Here is a 27,198-nt window from a genome sequence, read left to right on the forward strand (position 1 = left end):
CTTTTAGTCGGGACAATGATACCTTGCTTTAAAAGGGCAGTTATAATAAGGCATATTCCTTTTTTGGCTTCTGGACGTAAAGGGTATTGAGCAACTTTGGGTAAAGGCTTAGCTGGGTTTAATCTAATTTTTTTTTTTACAGGCTGGGCAGTATGGATTTGTCTTACTTCATTAGCATGCTGGGGACCAGAGAAACGGAGGGACAGCTTTTATGATTTCTTGCAACACAGAAAGATCAGGGAACTCAGGCACAGGAGGTGAGCTAGCTAAAGTGGCAAGTACAGCCATTTTGTTATCACAGGGAACATCTAAATAAACACCATTAGGAGAGCAATAGATAGTACAGCCAAGTTTACAAAGCAAATCTCTGTCTAACAAATTAACAGGAGAACAAGGACTAAGGAGAAAGGCATGTTGATCAGAAACAGGACCAAGAGAAACATGTAATGGTTGGGAAACAGGATGAGGAACTATTTGATTTGAAATTTCTACAGTGTTTACAACAGCAGAGGAGAGGGGAGTTGTGGAAAATTCGAGGAGTAGAGCTGTCTGCACCAATGTCTACTAAACATTTTGTAGCGATACCATTTAATCACACAGGAAATGAAGGGATCATCTTGATTAAGTGTGAGAAGAGGGGCTGTGATGATGTTACTATTCCTCAGACTGGCCTAACAGGAGGCTCCCTGATTCAGGGCAGAGAATTGAGTGAGAGGAGGTGGTGGCGGGTTAAATGTCATCCCCAGCTGGCCAGGCCAGTGAGGACATTGAGCCTTCCAGTGTCCTGGTTGGCCACAATAATGACAACTGTCATTATTTTGCAACTGAAACCTATCTCATGACCACATCCCCTGCCTTTGAACTGTCTTTGATGGAAACCTTGGCTTCTGCCCCTGCCTAAAAGTCTGTACTTGTAATGTCAGCTTAGTTTCCATGGATTCCTTTTTCTTTTCCTGGCAGGTTGTACAATGATTTGCAATGGTGACTAGTTCTGCTGCAAGTGACTTAGGCTGCCAACCTACAGCAATTGTGCACAACTGTGTCCACAGACTTTTTTCTGAAGTCCAGGAAGAAGTGGAAGCAACTGCTTCTGGGGCAGTTTCAGCTGCATTTTCAATACCAGAATATCTTTCAAATGCTAGTTTAAGGCGGTCCATGTAGTCTGCTGGGGATTCTCCTTTATTTTGTTTACAGTTATGTATTTTGGCCCAGTCAGTTTTCCTGGGGCAAATTTTAGGCAGTCTCAAGGAGGCATCTGCTAAGTGCTTTCCTCTTCCGGGGTCTTGAGTAGGCCAAGTATCCAGTGCGATGAGGCGGTTGCGGACCTCAGAGGGCAGAACACTTCTCATCAATTGGTTGAAATCTGCTCATGTTGGATTATAACAATGGGATTACAGTTTCCAATTCATCTCTAAATTTCTGGGGTTCCTCTCTGATGTTAGGAAATTGTTTAACAAGGTTTAGGAGATCTCCTGGGGTCCAAGGGACAGGGACTGTGATTGTAGTTTCCCCTATTTGGACCTTGCCCTGGAACTTGGCGTAAAGGCATAAGCTGAACCTTTTTAGATTTTAAAGAAGGGGTTGGACCATACTGGGTACCAGACCTTAAACGATAGGAGGGGGTTGAGATTTCAGGAGACAGACACCATGCCTCCAGTGGACGTGGGCATGCCCCGGGGGCAGGTGAAGGTTGTTGAGTGATAGCTTCCTGGTGAGGTGGGCTAATCCTGCTGGAAGAGTCTATTTGGTTACTTTGGACTCTTCAAGTTCAGATTGTGCCTGGGACTGATATGGGGGTGGCACATTAAGAAAAAACACACACAATTGAATCTGCAGAAGATATATTCTCAGTTATTTGTGGATAAAGTTGTTTTGGTACGGATGATACCATTGATACCTTTTGGTGCACTTTTCAGTTTTAATTCCTTTATCTGAGATTTCAGTTTCTCTTGGGAGTCCTTAAGACTCCAAACTTGAGCTTCTTGATGTCTTTTGAAAGCTTCTTCATACCAAATCAAAAAAAATGCGTCCCACTGAGTCTGTGGTATATTACTACCTCTAAACTCAAGGTCTCTGCAGAGATGAACAATTTTACTTAAATCAAGTGTTCCCTCCAGGGGAAACTGCTGGCTAAAATCATTTTTGGTATACCAATTCCAGTAGTCTAGAAATTTAGAACTTACGGCCATAACGTGTGTACATTTACAATGTTGGAGTCCCTTTTGGCGGAGCCAGTATGTCTTTAGACTTTCCACTCCCTACATCTTTAAAACTCAAATTCACACAGGTCTGTCATACAGGAACAGCTTTTTCAAGGTATCTGGTCAGGTTGTGAGATTTGCTAGCGGCACAGAGATGCTGTGGCTAACGTCCAGAGACAAGACTCCACTGCAATAACAGCACACAATGCAGTTATTCATGGTTAGACATGGCTCATTTATGAGGGTGGGGAAAGGGTAAACCTGTCCACTAGGTCACAATGTTCCATCTGGGCCCCCTTGCATTCAAAATTGCCCTTCCAGACAGCCTTCGGGCGGCTGAACCCAACCTTAGTGTCAGACTTGGTTAGTGGCTCATTTCTCAGTTCACTCAAGGGAATTTCCGCGTTGAGGCACGAGGTTCAAGAGCATTTCTTTAGTCTCAGCCTTGGTCAATGCTTATCATGAAAAACACTCACACTAAGAGTTTCCACCTTGCACCCTTGCTTTCAAAGACAACAGATTTGTTCTATGTGCTCTTTGGGGCGGCTGCACACGTTTTCCACTCCTGGCCTCAGAGAGACCTCATAGTTCTTTAGAAAACTCAATTCACATGGGGAAATACTTTTATTGACAACAGCAACACAGAGTCTTTAACCTTAACTATTTCTATTCACAATTACTACTTACACAGTGAGTCTGACAGTTCTGGCAGAAAAAAAGTTTGGATAGGGTGAGCCTTAAGCAGTGAATCAGGAAGACATGGAGACAGCCTCTCACTGAAAAACCCCAATAGAGATTTCAAAAGGTCTTTTATCTTGGTTTGGTGCCAGGGCTTCAGTGAAGAGATGTCCGTGTCCCAACTGATCACTCCAGGCATCTCTATCCAAGTCACGGCACCAAGTTGTGGAAGAAATCAAACTTCACGTTGTGGTTGAATCAGAACTGACAGAGCCAGCTTTTCTTTAATTAGGGCTATACTGTGATCACAGGGAGGATTTCATACAGCAAGGGTAAATCACCCACTTGTCTGTTTCAAAGGAATCCTCCCACTCTATAAGTTTACAAGCACATTTATACTCAAGACAGAGAAAGAGAGAAAAAAAAAATATGACCTTGGAGAAACCAAAACAAGAATAAATTATACACAGATATGCAGGCATTTTACTTAAATGAAACATCTGTGCCCAGGGTAATAAGGCATGCAGGATTCCTCATCTCAGAACATGTAACTGAAATAAGCAGAATCAGCACTTCTGGTCTCTGTCTGTTTTTCTAGTCAAGTAGGCCAGAAGCCCAACGAAATTTACTACTACAAGCCTCACAGGAAGAAAAAAAACAAAAACAAAAAAACACTGGAAGGGCTACTCTTGGGGAACATGGGGAGGGAGGAAACAGACACACACAAGGGTTGGGAGACTCAAGATGGCTTACTCAGCCAAACAACAAACACCAGGGCAGGGGGAGTGGACCACAGGACTTACCACACAAGGACAAAAGACACAGGGAAGGCTGCTGAGGTATATGTAAAAAAGATGGCTGGAGTGGTGGAGGGGCTTCGTTTGTTGGAGTTCAGTCCAGGAGCCACTCAGCAGCAGAGCAGTAGGCAGGAAAACAAAGCAGGATCAGATGCAGTGAGGCAGCTGTGCGGGACAGCAGGCACAATCAGTCAGTTGTGGAATAATCCAGTGCAGATGTGGTATTGAGTTGTGCAGGGTGGTGCAGCAGGGAATCTCCCTCTTTCCTGAGGGCCAGCAGCAGAACAAACAGCAGCAAGAGCAGCAGCAGCAGTGGTGGTAGCAGCCATCCAGTTCAGCCACTCAGGGTATGCTTCAGGTAAAAGTGGAGGTAAAGGTGGGGGGTGGCCTGCTAAGGCAGCTGGAGCAGGCAAGACACCTTTAGGTTCTGGCAGTCATGGTGGGGGAGGGGCCCACAGGCAAGGCAGGTTCCCTCCCCAGGTAGGCTCCCTCCCTCCCTGACCACAGCTTGGTGGCCAGCTGGGCAGCAGGTCAGAACAGGGATGCAGAAGCTGGGGTGTGGTGCAGTGTGGTGCCCCCCCCAAGTGGGGGCACCAGCTTGCTGCAGAGGACTCCCCCCACATGGGGGGGCAGCAACAGCAGCAGCCTAAGACAGGAAGGAGCGAGGCCAACTTACCCCCAAAAGCTCTGAGAATAAGCTAGCAGCTAGCGGCCAGAGGCAGGAAGTGGTCTGGCCATTTTCTCCCCAGAAGCTCCTGAGACCAAGCTTACAGCAACAGCAACAGCAACAGCCTGGGACAGGAAGGGGCATGACTACCTTCCTCCCAGAGGCTCCTCCCCCAGAAGCTCCTGAGGTCAAGTAACCCTGAGCTGCTCAGCAGGGCAGCTTTTTATACTGCTGCAGCCGGCACAGGTGCTATCCCCAGACTCTAGTTCCCCCCCAGCTGAAGTTCCAGGAGGAGCTGGGCAGGATCAGCTCACCCCGAGTGACACAATTTGCCCCACATCAAAGTGCATGTTCAGGCTGTGTGCTGAGGCACAAATCTCTGGCACAAATTTGTGCTGCTGCTACTTGAACTGCTGCAAGTGCCTGTGCATGTGCATGTGTGGACACTCCCTCAGGCCACGTCCAGACAAGCATAGTCATGGGCACGTGGCACAGCAGAAACATCTGCGGTGCCGCATACCACACATTTAGCTGTTCTCCCAGCTGCAATGGAGCAGCACAGAGGGTTATTCTGACCCCTTGATATCCAGGGAACAGTAAAACCCACTGAAAAAAAAAGCAGAGTGATGCATACCATGGCAGCATGTGCCGCCCAAAGCCAGAGCCAGGCCAGCTAGCGCTGCACTCTGCTGCTGGCCAAGCTTCACATAGCAGATCACTGCTGCTGCAGCCCCCAGAGCCTCCCAGGCCCCCAGGTAAGGCTGGCTCCAGCCTCCCCTACCCCACCCAGGATAACTTGCCATGCCCCAGAGTTCACGTGGCGTAGACATTCCCCAGGGACATCTAGTGGCAGCACAAGGTGCACTGCCCTTAGTTGTCCCCGGGGAACCAGATGTCCTCACGTGTCTGGACACAGCTTTAATGTCTTCACAGAGGAGGACATTAAAACATTTAGGATGAAGTCATAACCTCAGAAGACACTGCTGGCCAGATTTTGCATGAATAGGTTGTATATTTATCAGGTGTGAAATCCATCTGGATAAAACATCTTGAACTAGATACTGCAGCATAAGTAATGGATCTTCTTACAAAAGAGTATCAGTCTTTTCAGTGCTGTCAATACTACATTTTCAAAACCTATGAGTCAGTTTTCTTTTTAATGAACGCTAAATACCTCTCACTTGTTTTCTGGTTTGTGAGCCTTTACATGTGCTTAAGTCAGATTTTAACCATGATGTCTAGAAGCTTATTTTTTAAATGAAGCTAAGATTCTCAGGTGTTTATCTGACTCCAAGCGCTGAAGATTTAAAAGAAATGTCAAGTATTGCAAAATGCTGGCAATACTGTTTTCCTACTGCCTTTGCTGCTTAAACATAAATCAAAGACCTTTGGTTCAATCTTTGTTCCAAATTAGAAATTTATGGCAACCTTTGTTTTAACTTTTTAGTGACTTCACATTTTTTTAAACAGGAACTTGATTAGCTCCTCCAAAGAGACAGAGGCTAACTTTAGAGTCTCTAGGCAACTTATCTGTACAACAGTAGCTAAACAAAGACTTGAATTTCCACATTTTGGTGAGTGATGTAAACACTAGCCTAGACACTCAGCTTCTCATGGAATACCTCTAACAGATAAGACTGAGAAAAACCCATCCTAGAAAACTCAGTAACTTGGTGACTAGGGCCTTCACCTGGGATGTGGGAGACTGCCTCATTCAGAGCAGGAACAAATCAAATAATGTTTTCTAATTAATTATTCTGCTTGTATAACTAATATTGATACAATTATATTTAGAAAACGTAAAAACTGTTACAAAAAAGATCCACAGAAAACCTTTTCTGTTCCTTTTTGTCTACATGCAGTTCAGATCTTCCTACCTTGAGAGATATAATTAAATTGTATATTTTATATAATTTAAGTTTTTGACACATTTTAAGTACAATATTATTAAAACTACTTCTGAATGCTCTTGTATAATTTACCCTTTTTAACTAACATTTTGTGGCCTCCTTATGTCCCATTCTTGCAAAAATCTGTTGTGAACCTACTCAGCATAACATTATCAATAGACATTGACTTCATTGGTATCACTGATAATGTACAAAGTGAAACCACTGTGTAGATCTTTGCAACATTAGTACCCAAAGGAAGTACTAAAAAGACTAGTTTTCCTCAGAATTATAGACTATATAACTCAGTGCTTACAGATTTGGAATGTCAGTCTTTTTATATCTGATTGATAGTTTTCCTTGTTCTATAAACCCCTTTGAGCCATATCTAGTAGTTTATTTTCAATATTTTTCTTCTGTTAATATATTCTAGTTTTCCTTTCTATAAGGGTTTTATCCTAATGACCATATTAAATTACTTTAGGTTTAGCAATGTGAAGTTGCAGCCTTTCAATGTGGAATACTATACTTTCTCATATACATCACACCCCAAAATAAGATGCACACCTTTTTTTTTAAAGACAGAATAAAGACAAAAAGATTTTTCCTTGTATTAAGTAACTGAGTAGCAGCAGCTAGGGAGCCAGTCTTTCTTATTATTCACTTCCCTGTGGATCACATGCAGAATTTCTTTTACCCAGCAAATGTTTAAGTGGCAGAAACTGCCATTACCATGTTTCCTTGCTTATGGGATGCACCCCACTTCGCAGCAGCTGGGGGATTGAAAAAGGTGTATTGTATGTGAGGAAATATAGTAGTAATATAGTGCAGTGGCTTTAAAACTAGGATTGTATTATTTCACTTAGGTGTCTTTGATGTAGGATATTTCATTTTAGAGGTTTTTTGGTACAAGGATATTTGGACACCAGTCTTCCTGGATGTTTTAGACTAAGGCATGTGTTTATTTTTAAAAGGGCATGCCAGATCCACAGTGGTATAAAAGGCATATCTGTGTTGCCTTTGCATTTTTACAAGTTGAGGATCTGGCCTAACTTATTTCAGTAAATTAGTGTTTCAGAAAAACACAAATGCCAACACAGAAGAAATGTATATCATATCAGGGGCATCAAACTCATTTGTCCCTGCAGGCTAGATGAGTGACCCAAGACCAGTCCACAGGCTGGATGAATGATGCTTAGCTAGCCCCATGGGCCCAACTGAGCCCACGAACTCCCACTCTCCCATATGCTGGCACCACATGCAGCACAATCCTGGACTGACTGGAGTGGGTGCTGGATCCAGAACATGGGGAAGCCAGCAAAGTGGGGTTGGATGTTTGGCTCTGCTGCCCAGATCTGGCCCACAGACCATATCTTTGACACCCCTGCATTATACAATCTTTCTGTCTTGGGTAATTGTGTGGATATGTCACAGTGCTATATACAAAGACCCTGTATACTACTTTATATGGAATACTTTCGGTGTTGGTAGAGTACTTTGTTTCTCTATCTACAGTTTCAGAGGTGCAACTTCAGGCTTTGTTTGGGATTCTTGCTCAAGTTTGTCTCCATTCATCCTAACTGTCAAGTGTGTACCCAGTCATTCAGGCTGGAGCGTTAAAAGCAGCAATACATGGCACTATCCACATCACTCCTTTGTCATGATCTTTGTCCAATATTTAATGAAGCCTTGACATCAGCTTCTGTTCCTGGCTTTCACGTAGGGAAACTTTCTCTTAGATATTTAGGCTTCAAGCCTACCAAGTTTTCAGATCATGTAAACTTTCATGCCCAACATGAATATGATCCCATCTGAGCATAAATGCTTGCACTGACGGCTCATTTTGCGTGATAAAGACCTTAAGTTATTTTCTTTTTTTAAATTATTCACAATAAAAATATCCAAACTGTTTATTGCAATACTGTACGTCAAAAGCACTCTTTGCCTAAGCAAGTTCTACTAAAATTAACTTTAATGAGACTTTTGCTTCCTAATTCCAGTGGTGTATTTGAGCCAGCGTTTGTTAATTTTGGATACTTAATTTTAGTGCTTGTAGTATAAAGGCATACCAGACTGAGAAATATTTAATTTGTTTTGGTTCATATTGAGTCTATTTACATTAAAGCAAGTTCCAAACTCTACAATACAATAAGCACTCCAATTTTATAAGAATTACATTTACAGACCTGTGTTACTAAATTCATGTATGGTTGATCAGAAGTTAAAAATCCTATGAGAGAAGTCAGTGCTAAAAAATAGTCTCATAATTTCACCACATTTGGCCCAGTTTATCCATGTTTGTACCTTCCGATAATTTAATAAGGTTATGCCAAGAAGGAATCTGAAGAATGTGGCTAAGCTAAACAGTATGGAAGTTCAAAATGTAAAAAGCACCTGTCACCATTAATCAGTTAGAGGAAAAAGACTTCTTACCACAAGTTTTTAATTCCATTTGGCATATCTATGCTGAAGATGACTGTCTCTTTGAAAAGCAATGTCACTTTGACAATAGCCCAATAGAAAGGAAGAGGAATTGATTTCCATTCTGCTTTAAAATGGTTATAGCCATTTCTGGCCTGTTTTGGAAGAGTGCACAAGATAGGGTAGGGGAGCAAGAGCCATTTCCCTCTCTTTGCCATTGATTTCTTTGCTCTTTGGAAATCAATGAGGCAACATATCTAGTGGTACTGGCCCCTAAGATGCTGAAGAAGTGGAGCCATAATTCCAGTTCTACCTTTCTTCCATACTTTCCACAAAGGCTAGTTGAGTTAGCCTTACACATTAGATTCCCCATGAATGTTTGATGATAAGGTTATGCCAATGTCACACTAGATATAGACTGAGCCAGCAGCAAACGGGTTAATTTGCATATGCAAATTACAGAGCACAAGGCAGCATCATGTAGAGATACCCAAGCCAGCCTGCTAGCTCCAGATCTGGAAGCTGGATAGCCATGTTAGCATGACTCTGCTGCTTCCACTTCCAGAGCTAGCACATACAATGCTGCTTTGTGCCATAAACAAACAGCAAGTCTTCAAAAGCTCCTGTATAGGCAATTGTCCAACAGAGAGTGGCCCTATCATTAGCTATAACTCAAAAGTTATAGCTGATGATATAACTTAAGTATAATCTAGACTGAAAAGTTTACAGGATTGTCAGAGAATCTGTGGCATCAATGATTCATTTTATTAAATTCCTAGCTCCATCCTGTCCATGCGTCGGCCTGGTATTGCAGTGCTTCCAGGAGCGGTGCAATAAACAAAAACAAAAAACAAACAAAAAAAATTGTTAAATTCCAGCTCATTGTGACCTCTGAAACTCAGCATCTCTGAATTCCAAAGTCTGGGTTTCCAAAGTTTGACACCCAAAAAGCTGAAGGATTCAAATTTAGATTCATTTCATTTCTAGTTCGAGAACTAGTGTTAAGTAGGGCACCTCTGCAACTCTAAGCACAATTTGATTCATATTTGCTGGGTGTGTCTGCATGAGACGCTTTATTGCACAGTAGACTAATCTGTGCAGCAAAGCATCACTATGTAACCATGTACAGGAGCTACTGTGCAGTAAATTAGTCTACTGTGCAGTTTTCTACTACCTGTTACAAGTAGTAGATTTTCCATGCAGTAGCTATTACACACTAGCACACAGTTGCATAGTTGACAAGGAGAAAATTGCCATTCTCATTGTTGGGGGCCGGAAGCTGCCTGCTGCAGAGGCAGGAGACATTGTCTCAGCCCATGCTCCATGATCAGATTGGGGGTTGCTCAGCAGGCAGCTGCCTTGGGCAGAGGTGGGATGGAAGGCAGCTGCCCTAGAGATGGGACAGCTCCCCCCATGCCCCAGAGCCCAGACCTGACCTCAGTACTCCCTTCCAGCCCTGGGCTAGCACCTGGGGAGCTTAGAGCACCCTCTGGCTGCCAAATAGTAGTAGAGCAGGGCAGGAGTATCCCTGCCACGAACTGCTCCCATTGGAAGCAAATTTGCTCCTGATGGGTGCACATGTAGACGTGCACTCAGGGAAAGCTTACTACACAGTACTTAACTGTGCAATAAGCTTTCTGCGCATTAACTGCATATGTAGACATTCAAACTAAGTTTTCTTATAGCTATTTGACCATTTAGAAGTTTGATTCACGGTTGAGTTTAGTCCTTAAATTTGTGTATGCTAATATAAAAAAGATAAATGAGACTTTAGGAATGTGTGTATATGGGTCATTATTATTATTATTCAACCATGTCCATATCACTTATCAGTATGTTAAGGAAACTCCCATTACAAATTAGGCATAGGGTAAATCCTAGACCCTCTGAAGTCAGTGGTAGCTTAACCACTAACTTCACTTAGCTCAGGATTTAATCTATAATCCCAGTTTTGAGGAGGCAGGGCAGGGTGGCATTTCAAGACCTTAACCTCTGGATTGGCTACACATTAATATCTTTAATTGGCTTAAAGTGCTCATTATTCAGTTTAAAGTTATGCCACTCCAGGGCAGGATTATCTCGGAGACTAGTTTAGAATCCTTTGGTATATACAAATTGGTTCCTAAATGCGGAGTGAAGAAAGAATATTTGTAGATATGCATGCTTAATGGAAAAAATAGTTTGCCTTTCAATGAAAGAGGAATTTTCCTAATGTACAATATTCCACATCTATCTTGGTGCATTATGAGATTTTATTTCTTCTTTGAAGAAGTTCTTACAGCTGCTGGGGAGGTAGCTATGTTTTGATCCAGTATGACAATGTCTATGTTTACTTAGTAATGGAATAGTTCTTGCATAACCATAAAATTAAATTTCAATAATGTTATATATGCTATTTCGTTTTCATTAATTTTTTACAAGATCTTTTTTTCAATCATAGGTAATTTTTAGATGGTGGAAAATCTCTCTTAGGAGTGAATTTCGTGAATCAAAGCCTGGAGAAATTAAAGAATCTCATGAGGATTTCTTGGATGACCCATCTCTTCAGAGTAAGTTACTAGAGAACTTTACAAATTTATTACAGCTGATATGGATCTGCAATATAATGATCTGAGAAGGAGACTCAGGTCACTCAGAGGCCACATCTGCACATGGTGTGGACATTTGGTTCCCCAGGGCCAACTAGTGGCAGCTCCCCTACTGACCCTGGGAATGCATGTGCCATGCGTACTCTGGCACATGGCAAGTGACCCTACGGGTAGTAGGGGAGGCTCGGGCCAGCACTGGGTTGGCACCAATGGCTTTACTTGGGGTCCTGGGGGTCTTCTGGGGCTACAACAGCAGTGATTCTGCTGCATGGAGCCTGGCTGGCCTCCACAGAGCTACTTGCTGGCCCCAACAGTATAAAAAGCTGCCCTGGCGAGCAGCTAAGGGCTACTTGCCCTCAGGAGTTTCTGAGGCCTGGCCAGTTGCTATCTGTTGACACTAGTCCCTTGTGCCAGCTGGACTGCTGAAGCAGGCCTAACCTAGAGTCACCCCTGTACCCTCTACCCATTACAACAGTCTAGCAGTGAGGGCTGCTGTCTGGCTGTGACCTGTTGTCACCTGTGACAGCATTCATCCCCTTAGACCTGTGGCCCCATGGCTGCACAACTGCCAGACCCAGGTGGGGACAACGTGGCTGGGAGGCTCCATGGAAGTCCAGTCTGATGATATACAAAGCACATGGAGGCAGGAGCTGGTCTGGCTTGATGATGTACAGCTCCTGCCTACAGTGCCAGGAGCCCCAGGTGGCAGCAAGAGTCGGCTCAGTCCAGCCTGAAGGTGCACACCAGTGATCTGGGCTGGCGCCATGTGCCACATGGAGCCCCTGGGTTTCAGACAGCGCTGCACACCACTGAGATCCTCTGCCAACAGTGGGCCATGAGCGCCCTGCTGGCCCACTGCTGGCTGCTGCTGCAGGGGTGGGGGAGACTGTGCGAGGGAATAGGTGGGGTACCCACCCCTCCCACACAGTCCCCCCTATCCCCACAGTCCCTCCACCCACAATCTGTCCATCCCAACACAGTTTCCTGCACCTCCACAGTCCCCACCCCCACCCCAACATCCCTGCCTACTTGGGACAGAGCCTGGGTCCAGGCCACTACTGCCAGCCTTGTCCCACTTCTGTTTGCTAAGACACTGCCACACTGAGACACCGCACACTGCCACACTGAGACACCGCACACTGAGACAGTGTGCTGGAGCAGCAGGGGCATGCAGCAGGCATAGAGATGCTCTGGCCAGATGCCAGAGCTTCTCTTTGGAGGACCCAGCCTCTGGTTACTTCTGGGCATACTCCAGGAGCGCACCCTGCACCACTTTTTTCCTGCGTGGTTTTTTTTTTCACTAGAATTTCCCAGTATGACGCTTACAGTCCGTACTGCAAATATGTAGCACGGGGAACATTTTTTCATTCCTAGAATGCTTCCTGTGGCATCTCAAACTGCTTTGAGACACCACAGCAGACACATGCTCACTCATCTGGACATGGCCAGAGAGACCAAGAGGTACAGGCAGCTTAGTAGCTGTGACATTTTTTATGAGCTGCTGTTTCATGCGTGCATAAGGAGAAAGATATTTTAATTAAAGATGATGTCTCATGTTTATCATGTTTTTGAATGATAGTCTATAAAGACATAACATTTTCATTTGAACTTCCTAATGCAAGCTGAAAGCAGTCGGTAATATATACCAGCGTCACTGAGGAATTGAAACAAGACTGCAGGACAAGTTAGTTTAAGTTAAGCTTAGTTTAGTTTAAATATAAATAAATAATTTCAACACTTTTTTTGGTTCAGGAATGTCTTAATTCCCAAGAAGTTTTTTAATATATTAAGCTCTCTTGCTGACATTGTTAATCTCTCTATTTGTCAAGAAAAAGTAGTCTTCCAGTATTTCAGCCTGGCAGTGGCGATATCAATTTTAAAAATACCTGAGCTTTCTAGGAAATATTTTGGTAATGAGAGTCAATTTCTCCTCTTTCTTTTGTGCCAGAGGTTACTAAAAGCCAAATCCTACCAGCACTTCCTTGTGATGAATCTGAAAAATGTCATTATTTGCAGTGGGGCTTTGTACCCTCTGCATTACTACAAGGTCCTGTGTATATGTGTATATGTGCTGGCCAGGGTTTTATGTCACTGTATTTACTCTTGTGCCTTTCTGTGGTATTTGATACTATTCTAATGTCACAGTGAAACATCTGCATTGGATTATCTGTCACATTGTTCAAATAGTTTATATCCAAATCAACATACATAGCCTTTCCTCCTTTAGCCCCTGTGTTTTCAATGCGCTAAAAATGTTTGTAAGTTCCCTCAAGAATCTGTGTTTGAGTCTAACTTTTACTGTATTTTCAGACTTTCTCTTAAAAGTACTAGTAGTGCTTCTGAATTTCACCATCACATAGACACTGTTGAAACCCAGAAGAGTCTGTCTTTTCTCAACATTAATTTGTTTCTTCCTACTTGCAAAGAATATCATCTTGAGCAATTGTTTATATGTAATCTTCCTTTGAGGATCATATGAACCATTAATATATTTGGTAACTACTCCAGATCACATCTCCTGCCTCCCCACACAAATGTTCAGATACTTTTATGCCCTTTATCAACCTTTGCTTCAGGAACCATACTGCTGATTCTCTCAGATATTTACAGGGGCTGCATCCAGACAAGCAAACACTTGCCTTTGGGACACGTGCACTCAGGAGCCACGGATGGCAGCAGGAGCTGTCCTGGTCCTGTTTGAAGGTGTGCACCAGCAGGCCAGGCTGGTTCCATTTGCCATGTGCAGCCACTGGGTCTCAGGTGGTGGCACACCACCTCGGGTGTGCCTGCAGCAGGCCATGAGCACCTCAATGGTCCAGCCCACAGCCCCCACACACTCCTCACATCCTGGATAGCAAAGGGGGCAGGAGAAGCTCTGATTTTTCTAGGATAAAAAAACAAAAGCAAATACCAAAGCTTATAAAGATATTTAGAATTAATTATATTATGATGATAGAGGCACTGGTAGGCTCCCAAATTGCTTTAAAATTGTAAATATATCAATAAAACATTTCCTGACTGATTCTCTCTCTTATAGTGGTGTTTCATTTTAATCATGAAAGAACATAGATTTTGGGGTATTTTAATGAGAGAATTTGGGATTTTTTATCAGAGAATTTGCAATTTTTAAACGGGGAACACCAAGATTCCTGCTACAGAAGCAAGTGGCGGGACCCAGGCAGAGGAGTCTGCCCAGGGCTGGCAACAGGGACCCAGCTGGAGGGCAAATGAGGTGGCTGACCTTCTGGCCATTTCGGGCCAGGAGGACATGCTTTGACAGTTCAAAGCAGACCACCACAATAAGGACATGTTCCAAGTGATATTTGCTTATATGGCAGTGTGGGGTCACACATAGCACCAATACCACACGAAGACCAACTGTGCAGCCATGGCCCACTGGCAACTGGCACAGAGGTGCAGGCAGCTCTGCTGCAGTGCCCATGCCACAGTCCAGGTGACCATTTGGTCCCCATCCAGATCTGGCAGGCATGCAGACATGGGGCTGTAGATCCAAGGGGCCAGATGCTGTTGCAGGTGGCGGCAGCCAGCAGGTCAAAGCCAAGCAGCAGCCCTAGCTGCCAGACTGCTGCAGTGGGTAGAGGGTGCAGGGCCCTTCAATGTTAGGGCTGCTACAGCAGTCTAGCTGGCACAAGGGGCTAGTGTCCCCAGATACCAACTGGCTGAGCCTCAGAAGTTCCTGAGGAGAAGTAGCCCTTAGTTGCTTACCAGGGCAGGTTGTTATATTGCTGGGGCCAGCACAAGTAGCACCATTTGCCTCACACCGAAGTGCATGTTCAGGCATCTGTGATGAGGCACAAATCTCCAGCACAAATTTGTGCCACTCTATTTGAGCTGCTGCAAGTTGCATGTGCCTGCATGTGTGTATGCAGCCTGGTTGTTCAAATGTTACTTTTCCAAACATTTAGCAAAATTTATGCCAAAGTTAGGTTCCTATTAAGTCAGTGGCAACATCCCTGTTGACTTCAGTAGAGAGAGGTAGCATCTGATGAAGTAAGCTCCTGCTTACAAAAGCTTATTTATGTCCTATTTGGTTAGCCGGTAAAGTGCAGATTTACCCTGCCTTCTGCCTGACTTCAGTAGCGTTCTAAGTATGGGCTACTGTGTATACACAATGCACTCTTCCAAGTCATTAACTAACTTTATATCTAGTCTTAAGAATTAATTGGCATTTTTTGTCTTCCTTTAGTTACTGTTTATTTCATGGGCATTAATGTGTCCCTGAAGATACATATTATAAAACGATATTACCAAAACATCATTCCACCAGAGAAACAAGAGGGAAAATGATTTCCATTACAAATCACATGTTGGGTTCATCACTATCCAGTGCAGGCATTTCAAGCATCCAGTAGATAGCCTATGAAGTACACATTTAAAAATAAAATGTTAACACTTCCGAAATACTTAAATTTCTGTTATCATTAGTAATGTCAATGCAGATTAGCAATAGAGATCAATGATACCCATTCACTTTCATGTTAATAATCACATATAAATAATAAGGTATACAAATGGATCATCTCTATACCGATCCTGTGATTGTGCTACCTGGTAATAAACCAGAAATGTCTCTGACATATATCCCTGTGCATCAGCAGGGAAGCAAAATTTAAATTACTATGTATTTGATTCTATAGTTCGGATACAACTGTTCTACCAAAACATAAGCATAAGTAAGCTTCTAATACTTCAAACTGAAATAAACTTTTGTACTGTAGGCAGGATCAAAAAGAGTGCTTCTAGTATGGTACAAAATCTAAGAAATCATTTCATAACATAATGTGGAATGACTATCTCACAACAGCTTCACCTGTAATTTTCAGTTTTTGAACCTAAGAACATGTGTAGACAAAACAGGGGCCCTAAATTAACAAACCACCACTTCAATTTAGGGCCCTTTAAACCCCAGTGTCGTGCACACACTTGAACTTACCTGCCTCTCTGGTGGCGGGGAAGGGAGGATGAGCTGCTGGTGCATAGAGCGGTCCCTGGGCTCTGGGTGAGGGTGGGGCTGGTGCTTCCCTCCACAGCAGTGGCGGCTCCCCCCCAGGCAGCATTCACCTGCAGTCACCTGGCTCAGGCAGCCCTGGGGGGCACCACAGCCATGAAGGGAAGCACAGAGCTCCTATGCAACTCTAGCAGGTAGGCTTCCGGGGGGGCTGTAAGAACAGGCTTGCTGTTTGTTTGTTTTTCTTGTGCGGAGTCTGTCTTCCCAGGCTGCTGCCAGGCTGCCTGCATGGGCTTTCTGCAGAGCCTTTGAGCTGCATGGAGCCCGGTGCTTTGCTCCACAGCTGTAGGGCAGCAAACTAAAATTCCTCAGAGGAGTTTTAGTTTGCTGCACCTCAAGTCATTTAAGGTGCGTTACACCACTGAATTTGCTACAGCGGCTGGAATTACTGCACAGTGCACCACTGATGCATGCAAACACCAACACCATTAAAGTGGTACAAAAGCATTTAACCCATTCTAAAGTGTCATGCACACATGCCCCTTGTTTTGTCTACACACAGCCTTAAACAGCAGCCTTATAAAACATTCCTCATTTGTCTGCATGGAGACAAGAATGTTTTTATTTGACTACTAAATAAAATCACATTCATTTCTCATCATAATTATCATGGGGCTAAAGGACAAGAGTAGATTTTGTTCGTGTAAAGCTGGTCTATATATATTATTGTATATGGATGATAGTATAAGGCTCACATTTTAGTTCTTGACATGCCAAGGGGAGGAGAGAATATCTATTTATGTTCCTGGAAGAATGAACAACTGGTGCAAGCCACTAAATATTGTCAGTTGCTCTTAGGCATGAGAATCTTGAGGGGAGCTTGGTTACTTGTCTACCCATATGAATAAGTCAGCACCAGCTGCAAAAAGAATATGATAGGTACATTATAGAAAGAAAATGAAGACATTTGAAACTTAACACTTGAAACCAGCCCCAATAATCTCCACATTAACACATGTATAGCTACATGTAGAAAGAAAGTGTTATTTTTATTAAAATTCAAGTTCATGGAAATAGACTCATACGATAGCCTTTTTATAGCCATACAGCATGAAGGATGTGCATATTGTGGACACTGTCTTTTATTATTATTATTATTATTATCATTATATTTGTATTAAAAGAGTTGGATCATAGTCATCTATCAAAAAGGGGGATGGAGACCAAAGCCCTGAGGTAAGTGGGGAAGCAAGAGACCTGGAGGAAGCAGAAGCTGGAGGGGGCAACAGGGGAGGCTTCATTCTTCCTGAGAAAGTAGGGCAATTGGCTAGCCACCTCAAGTGCCTGTTCACAAATGCACAGAGCCTGGTAAACAAGCAGGAAGAATTGGAAGTCCTCACCCAGACAAGGAACTATGATGTGATTGGAATAGTAAAGACTTTGTTGGATAGCTTGCATGACTGGAGCACTGTCATGGATGGGTACAGACTGTTCAGAAAGGACAGGCGGGGAGAAGAGGAGGAGGAGTTACACTTTATGAAAACGAGCCATATGATTGCTCAGAGCTCCTGTATGAAACTGGAGATAAGCCTGCTGAAAGTCTTGGGGTTAAGGTTAGAGAGGATAGCAACAAGGCTGATGTTTTGGTGGGTGTCTACTATAGACCACCAGACCAGGAGGATGTAGTAGATGAAGCTTTCATAGTTTTCATAAACGTTAGGGCTGGAAGGGACCTTGAAGATCATCAAGTCCAGCCCCTTCCCTAGGGGCAGGAAGTCAGCTAGGATCAAAGGACCCCAGCAAGATAAGCACCCAAACGTTTCTTGAATGAGCCCAGAGTAGGTGCCTGCACCACTTCTGGAGGGAGTCTATTCCAGGCCTTGGGGGCTTGGAAAGTAAAGTTTTTCATTATGTCCAGCCTAAAATGGTCATGGCCATTGTTTTATGACCATTGGTCTTTGTTATCCCTTGGGGCGCTCTGGTGAACAGATGTTCCCCCAGATTCTGATGCAAACCCCTTATGTACTTATAGGCAGCCACCAGGTCATCCCCGAGCCTGCACTTTTCCAGGCTGAAGAGTCCCATGGCTCTCAGCATCTCTTCATAAGGCCTGTTCTCTTGCCCTCTGATCATGTGCATGGTTCTCCTCTGGACTCTCTCAAGCTTCTCGACATCTTTCTTGAATTGTGGAGCCCAAAACTGGATGCAGTACTCCAGCTGCGGCCTCACCAAGGCCGAGTACAGCGGGAGGATGACCTCCTGAGATTCACTTGAGAAGCATCTATGGATGCAAGCCAGAGTTTTGTTTGCTTTACCAGCTGTGACATCATATTGGTGGCTTATGTTCATCTTGTGGTCTATCATGACCCCCAAGTCTCTTTCAGCCCTTTACATACTTACAGGTAGCTAGTGAGCGTAGTACAGCTGAACCTATAAGCGTGCTGCGGGTTTTTTTCCTCCCAAGGTGGAGTACCTAGCCTTTTGTCAATCTCTTCTTCCTTGTCCAGGCAATATGTCACCTGGTTATAGAAGGAGATGAGATTGGTCAGGCAAGACCTACCCATGCTGGCTGTCCCTCAGGATGTTGCTATCAGCCAGCTTATTAAGAAGGATCTCTTTGATAATTTTCTCCAGAATCTTACTGGGGATTGAGGTCAAGCTGATTGGCCTGCAATTCCCAGGATCTATTTTCTGCCCTTTCTTGAAGATGGGTACCACATTGTCCTTCTTTCAGTCTTCAGGTACTTCACTGGAGCGCCACGAGTTTTTGAATATTTTTGCCAATGGTTGGGCTATGACACCTGTCAGCTCCTTGAGTACTCTAGGATGTAATCTGTCAGGACCAGCTGACTTGAAGATGTGCAGCCTCTCAAGGTGTTCCTTTACAAGGTCTACACTGATGCTGGGTATAAATACACCCTCACCCTGGCTGTCTTGCATCATGCTAGGCAGGGTGGTCCCTCTGGGCTGATGAAAGACTGACACAAAACTCCCATTGAGCAGGCTGGCTTTTTTCCTGGGTGTTGGTTATCAGTTGTCCCATTTGGTTCAGCAGGGGTCCAATGTTACCCTTGCTTCTTTTCCAACTACCTACATATCTGACTTTTTATTATCCTTGATATGTGAAGCCAGATGCAGTTCAGTTGCAGCCTTGGCTTTTCTGATCCGCTCCCAGCAAGCACAGATCAGTGCTGAGTACTCCTCCTTGGTGGTTATTCCAGCTTTCCATCTTTATAAGTCTCTCTTTTTAGATGAAGGAGGTCCTCAAGTTCCCTGCTTGCTGTGCCCTTTTGCTACCCTTCCTCTGAGATGGGATGCGCAACCCTTGTGCTGTCAGGATTTCTCCCTTGAGGAGTAACCACTCCTCTTGGACTCCTCTTCCTGTCGAGTCATGGTCCTTTAGGGCCTCAGCAACGAGTCTCCCGAGCTTGTCAAAGTCAGCTTTCCTGAAGTTGAGGACTTCTGCATTGCTGACTGACTTGCCAGCTTTGCAATGGATAGTAAAGGTGATCAGCTCATGGTCACTGTCATCCAGCTTTCCACTGATTCCTAGGTCACTGACTAAATCATCCCCTTTGGCCAGTACCAGGTCCAGCAATGCTTCACCTCTTGTCAGCTCATAGATTTCTTGAATCAGGTAGAGCTTATCCACGCATGTGAGGAAGCTTTGCGACTAATCGGAATTGCCCGAGTGCTCTTCCCATGAGATGTCCAGGTAGTTAAAGTGTCCCATGGAAACCATGCACTGAGAGCATGCAGCCTCAGCAAGTTCCCTGGCGAATTCCTGGTCTAGCTCTTGTTTCTGGATAGGAGGTCTGTAGTAGATTCCTACCATGATGTCCCCTGTGCCACCTTTCCCATGTATTTTAACTCAGAAGGACTCCAGTTATCCTTCCTGGGTACCAGTGTCAATTTGCAGGGACGTGTAGCTTTCCTTGACATAGAGAGCTACGCTCCCACCCCTTTTATCTGCACGATCTCTCCTGTACATGGTATAACCATCTATACCTGTAGCCCAGTTATAGGTGGAGTCCTACCAGGTCTCCATTATCCCTATGAGATTGTAGTCTTTCTTGCTTAGCAGGAGGACCAGTTCTTCCTGTTTGTTCCCCAAGCTCCTGGCATTGGTGTACAGACATGTAAGTGTCCCATTGGAAGCCCTAGGTTTCCTTGCACTCCCAGGCGGACACTGTTCCAGGGCCGGGATAGGTATTGATTCCCTTGGGTGCCCTAACCTGCTGGTTATGCAGTAGTTGCCTAGTGGGCTTACATTGGCGGTTATCCACCCATTCCCCCAGCGGGCTTAGTTTAAAGCTGAGTCAAGGAGGTCAGCCAGTCTGGCTGAGAATAGTCTCCTCCCCAGTGGAATGACAACTAACAGAAGTTTCCAAATCACAGGCCCTGGTTCTCCTGGGGGACTTCAGCCACCCTGACATCTGCTGGGAGGGCAATACAACAGTGCATAGGCAATCCAGGAAGTTTTTGAAGCATGTTGGAGATACCTTCCTGGTGCAAGTGTTGGAGAGACCAACTAGGGAGACCGTGCTCTTCTTGACTGTGACAGGGGGCCATCTTGAGGCCGGTAACAATGTTGGCTGCCCACCTGTCTAAAGCAGTCCACTCACCTAACTCATCTGCCACGCCTTTGATGTAATTGAATTGATGTTTCTAGGCAGGAGGCTGCCCATTTAATGGCCTGATGTCAAGAGCATAATATACAGCTCCAACCACCATTTTACTGTGTCCCATGCCTCGCAGATGGCATCCAAATTACTCCTAGCTCCCCCAGCCCCATTGCTGAGCTGCACTCAGCCTCTGACCCAGATTTGGCCTCAGGTACCCAGAGACCTACCTTGACCACATGCCCCCCTCACTGGGACCTCAAGTCCTGCTTCTTCACACTATCAAGCTACTGGGGTTGGCCTATGCGTAGTCCTTCAGGCCCCTCACACAAACCCTACTCTACACAGCCCATCAGGCCCCCCATATGAACCCTACTCTATGTGGCCTACCCTGTTCAGCTGTTCTCTCACATCTCCCCCCACTAAGATCACTATACCACCCTTTCACTGGGGTTTCTGGGCCCAACAGCCCCTAGACCTCAGGCGTCTGCTGAAATACCTGGGCCCTGAACCTATCCTTTCTACAGGGTTACCCACCACATTGTGAAGGCTGAGGCTATAGGATGTCCCATACTCACCTTTCTTTAGGAAAGCAACTGGTGTGGCATTTCCTGGGGACCACCCTGCCACAGGCAGCCCCACTACACCATCCTACTCCAGCAGGTCATTCTCCAGGACCAGAAACTTCCTCCATCCCCATAGTTCCTATCCCAAACCTCCAGGTGTTCTGGGAGCAGCAGCTCCAGCTGGGAGATGTTTTTCCTTCAGCTCCCTGTAGCAACTGCCAGCTCTGCTGCTCAGGGTCTGTTCTTATTCTCCACAAGCCAGGCCATCCTCCAATCAGGCAGCCTCCTAATGGCCATGTGACCCCCGATTGGCACTGCAGTCATCTGCAGGCTGCTCTGCTGCCTGCACAAGTCCTTAAAGTGGCAGGCACCAAAGATGCCCTGCCACATTGGCCCACTGCTCACAAACAAGGGAGAATTGGTGGGGGATGTAAAAGTGGTGAGCAAGTTGGGCAGCAGTGACCATGATATGATTTTGTTCAGGATCCTGACAAAAGGAAGAAAGGAGAGTATGGATCCTGGACTTCAGAAAAGCAGACTTTGACTCCTTCAGGGAACTGATGGGCAGGATCCCCTGGGAGGCCAGTCTGAGGGAGAAAGGAGTCCAGAAGAAGTGGTTGTATTTTAAAGAAACTGTACTGAGGGTGCAGGAACAAAACATCCTGATGTGCAGGAAGAATAGCAAATGTGACAAGTGACCAGCTTGGCTTAGCAGACAACTCTTTGGTGAACTTAAACACAAAAAGGAAGCCTATAAGAAGTTGAAGCTTGGCCAAACAACTTGGAAGGCGTATAAGAATATTGCTCAGGCATGCAGGGATGAAATAAGGAAGGCCAAAGTACATTTGGAGCTGCAGCTAGCAAGGGATGTGAAGGATAACAAGAAGGGTTTCTATAAGTATGTCAGCAACAAAAGGAAGGTCAGGGAAAGTGTAGGTCCCTTATTGAATGGGAGAGGCAACCTAGTCACAGATGACGAGGAAAAGGCTGAAGTACTTAGTGCCTTTTTTATCTTGCTTTTTACTGGCAAGGTCAGCTCCCAGACTACTGCACCAGACCGCACAGTTTAGGGAGAAGGTAAGTAGCCCACAATGGTGAAAGAACAGGTTAGGGACTATTTAGAAGAGCTAGACATATACAAGTCTATGGGGCCATATGCAATGTATCCAAGGGTATTGAGGGAGTTGGCTGATGTGATTGCAGAGCTGCTGGCCATTGTCTTTGAGGACTCATGACAATCATGGGAGGTCCTGGACAATAGGAAAAGGGCAAATATAGTGCCCATGTTTAAGAAAGGAAAGAAGGAGGATTTGGGAAACTACAAACCAATCAGCTTCAGTCCCTGGAAAAATCATGGAGCAGGTCCTCAAGGAATCCATTTCTAAGCACTTGGAAGAAAAAAGTGATCAGGAAGAGTCAGCATGGATTCACCAAGGGGAAGTCATGCCTGACCAACTGGATTGCCTTCTATGATGAGATAACTGTGGATGCAGGGAAAACAGTGGACGTGCTATACCTTGACTTTAACAAGGCTTTTGATACCATCTCCTACAGCATACTTGCAAGCAAGCTAAGGAATATGGGTTGGATGAATGGACTGCAAGGTGGCTGGCTCTTTGAGCTCATCAGGTAGTAATCAATTGTTCAGTGTCTAGCCAGTATCAAGTAGAATGCCTCAGGGGTCAGTCTGGGGCCAATTTTGTTCAATATCTTTATTAACAATCTGGAAGATGGAATGCACCCTCAGCAAGTTCTTTGGTAATACCAAGCTGTGGAAAATAGTAGATTACGCTAGGATTAGTAGATAGAGCTAGGATTCAGAGTGACCTAGACAAATTGGAGGATTGGGACAAAAGAAATCTCATGAGGTTCAACAAGGAAAAGTGCAAAATCCTGCACTTAGGACAGAAGAATCCCATGCACCACTACATCCTGAAGACTCATTGGCTAAGCAGCAGCTCTTCAGAAAAGGACTCGGAGGTTACAGTGAACAGTAAGATGGATATTAGTTGCAGTGTGCCCTTGTTGCTGTGGATAAGTTGGAAAGAGTCTAGCTGAGGGCAACAAAAATGGTTTGGGGATCTGGGGCATGTGACTTACAAGGAGAGGCTGAGGGAACTGGGCTTATTGAGTCTGCAGAAGAGAAGATTGAGGGGGGATTTCATAGCAACTTTTAACTATCTGAAGGGAGGTTCTAAAGAGGATGGAGCTAGATGAAGCTTAGTGGTAACAGATGACAGAACAAGGAGTAATGGTCTCAAGTTGCAGCAAGGGATGTTTAGGTTGGATATTAGAAAAAAAACTCTCTCACTAGGAGGGTGGTAAAGCACTGGAACAGGTTACCCAGAGAGGTGGTGGAATCTCCAATCTTGGAGGTTTTTAAAGCCCAGCTTGACAAAGCCCTGGCTGAAATGATATACTTAGGGATTGTTGTACCAAATTCCTAACCTAGTGCTTTAATAATTGATACAACACTCAGGTGATTAATAAGAGAAAGTCTTGCTTTAATAACTACCAACAAGCTATGAAACTCAATGACAGAAAAAAGTCTCTTTCTCAGTATTCAATAAATGAGCTATATTACCACACAGTCCTCGTATTAGCTGCACGAGATTCTTTATTTGTGCAGGCCCAGAAGGTGGTTCAGTCTTCAGTTTTCTCAAACTGTGGATCCATTGCCTTAGTCCAGCTGGGAGCAGGTTGCAGTGTCTCTTTTCCCTCTGAAGAAGATGCCCACTTTCCTGGCAACTCTTTCCTACTTATACTTGTTCAATTATATAGCTTCAAAACATTCCTTCTTGATAGTTGGTTAATCAAAGTCTGAACAAAGCAGGGAAGAATGGAATTAACATTTTACAATTGTATCCTGTTTTGTGTGTTAGTTTTGCTTCTGCAAGCTTTTCATTAGTTTGGAATTAAATGGGGTGGGTATTGATTGAATGAGGTACCTTTAGGAAGCTGATCACAATAGACAGTACTGTCTTTCGGTGGTTACATTAAAAATAGTGCTGCCTCAAATGGCTTATGGAGATATTTGACAGATATTGAATGCCTGTTTTGAGAGATATGCCTTGATTAAGAGAAGATGTTACAAGTTATTTTCGGTACCTGGGATACATTTATTAGACCAAAGCAGGTCTGTTAAAGTGTAAAGTGAGGTAATAAAGATCAGAGGCTATTAGATACGATAGGTATGAGTTTGAGGCAAATAGACTAGTTTAGCATAATAAACATTTAGAGATTGACTGCCTATTTTGAGAAATATGCCTTAATTAGTGAATGCAAGCGTGTATCAGTGAGGATCAGAGGTCACTGGGTGTGAGGTAGGTAGGTTAGATCAGTGTTTCTCAATCCATGGATCATAACCCAAAAGTAGGTCGCAAGAATATATGAAAGCGTCACAAACAAACTAAAAATGGATCAACAGGTTTTAAAAATGGATTCTCCTTTTAAAGGAGAAAAACATGGGAAACTGTGACAGAATTCCAGCCTGCAAGGGTCAGCTTGGGGTGGCCCCTTGCCCTACACGCTGGAGGACTAGGGACTGGGGGCAGCAGATCCAGAGTGAGAGGCACTGGGTCAAGACTGGTCATCAATGTTTACAAATGGATCCTGGTACAAAAAAGCTTGAGAACCACTGGGTTAGATGCAGTCACATAGACTGATTTATCATAATAAGCATTGGGTACATTTGCAATTAACACAGGAAGTGTAACACAGGAGATGAGATCAATTTGGGATTGCTTTCTTTCACGTGGTCCCAGCCACAAACTCACATTTTGTACAGAATGTATTGTTTTAGCAATTTAACAATTTAAATTTCATGTGTGGGTCTGGCCAAGAGTTTACAGGGATGGTCCTGCTTTGAGCACAAGGTTAAACTAGGTGACTTCCTGAGGTCCCTGCCAACCCTAATTTTCTATGATTCTATGAAACTAAATTACATTGATCACCAGCATTTTTGGATATGTTTGTACAACATGAACTAAGAGACTGAGTCCTAAAAAAATGTGGTAGGGAGTATCCTGCAACATTTCCCACAATCTAAGGAGTTAAAGAAGAAACCAGATAAATATCTGTCAGGAATGATTAATGTGATCCTGTGCTGGGCTTAGTGGACAGAGTAGATAAGCATTGAAAGTACCTACAAGTCCAACTTTCTATGATACCGTGATTTTAACTTACTTTATAAAAAAGAGCCCTAGCAATATTAATATTACATTCAAAATATAGTTTTGTGACACTCTAGCTGAAAGAGACTAATAAGCAACTGCCCAACAGTGTATTCAGAAAGTATTTGTGAAAGAGGAATTTCCAGCTATCCTCTTTTTGCTTTTGAGGTCTCTCTTGTGTCTGAAAGTTCTACATATTGCTCTAAAAATCTGTCTTGAAATATGTTGATAATTGACTATGTAAGAAGCAATTATCATTAAGAAATTACTCATTTACCTGCATCTCACAACCTGTTGTCATGAAGATTAAGGTATTCAGTCTCAAGAAGCACACAGGAGACAAAGGCAGGAAACAAAGCTGCCTGGACATAAGGAATCTTTCCTGGAAGACATAACAATGACTATGAACTAAAGAGCAAATGCAGAGCTTGCTTCTTTGGCCTTGCCTTATATTTTTAAGACAGTTTCTGGCACCACGGGATACTTTACATTTATAATCTAAGTCTGTGAGAAAACAATTGGTCATTTTTGCTGGGTTGTACATAATAGTTAAGAGCTAAGACTATGGTGATGGGTATGGTATAAAAATACAAATAGCAGATAATCAGAATTCTAGTGATTGGATCTACAAATCTGCTTTGCACTGTTGCCAAAAGTAGCAGCACACATTTGTGCCACTACTATTTTTGCTACTGCAAGAGCATGCCCCTGCATGTGGGGTTGAGCCCAATGGACGCATCCACACATGCAGGCACGTGTGCTTGCAGCAGTTCAAATAGCAGCAGCACCAATTTGTACTGGAGATTTGTGCCTCAGCCCATGTGCCTGAGCAAGCACTTTGGTGTGGGTCAAGTTGTTCCACTTGGAGCAAACTAACCCTGCCCAGCTTCTCCCAGATCTGCAGCCACAGCTAGAGGCTGAGGCCAACAGCTGTGTTGGCCCTAGCTGTATAAAAATCTGCCCTCGTGAGTAGCTCAGGGCTACTTGCCCTCAGAAGTTTCTGGGAGGTGGTTGGCCACACCTTCTCCTTCTCCTGCCACCTGCCCCTCCCCATGGGGGAGATCCTCTGCTACATGCTACTGCCCCCCTGGGGGGCCCACCACATCCCCACTACATTATACCGCACCCCAGCTTCTGCACTCCTGTTCTGGCCTGCTGCCCAGCCTGCTCCCAGGTGCCTCAGGCAAACCATCTCCACCTTCATCTTCACCTGACAAACACCTGGGGTGGCTGACCTGGACGGCTACTACCACCACTGCCGCTGCTGCTGCCACTGCTACTGTTACCTGTGCTGTCACTGCCCCCCCCGCTCAGGAGAGGGGGGGATTCTCCACCACACTGCCTTGCAGTGCCCTGCACCACATCTGCACTGGATTACTGCCTTAATGGAATATTTGCTCCTGCGCTCCCTCACAGCTGCCTTACCGCATCTGATCCTGTGCCTTGTTTGCTGCCTTCTGCTGAGTGCCTGGATGGAGGCCTGAGGGGCTCCTGGACTGGGCTCCAACAAACAAAGCCCCTCTACCACTCCAGCCATCTTTTACATCTGCCTCAGAAGCCTTCCCTGTGTGTTTTGCCCTTGTGTGGTAAGTCCTATGATTCATTCCTCGTGTCCTGTTGTTTGCTGT

General features: G+C 44.5%; 1 protein-coding gene across 1 annotated transcript in view; it reads left to right on the forward strand.

Moving 5' to 3' along the window:
* The window catches only part of FBXO36 (F-box protein 36), an 85,338-nt gene that overhangs the window by 41,620 nt on the left and 16,520 nt on the right, over positions 1-27,198 (forward strand). The window contains exon 2 of the mRNA XM_090054341.1: positions 11,094-11,202. Coding sequence (XP_089910467.1) covers positions 11,094-11,202 — 109 coding nt within the window. The remainder of the gene's footprint in view (positions 1-11,093; positions 11,203-27,198) is intronic.

Source organism: Crocodylus siamensis, chromosome 6 (genome assembly GCF_052110815.1).
Source record: "Crocodylus siamensis isolate JL-2025a chromosome 6, ASM5211081v1, whole genome shotgun sequence".
Classification (NCBI taxonomy): Eukaryota; Metazoa; Chordata; order Crocodylia; family Crocodylidae; genus Crocodylus; species Crocodylus siamensis.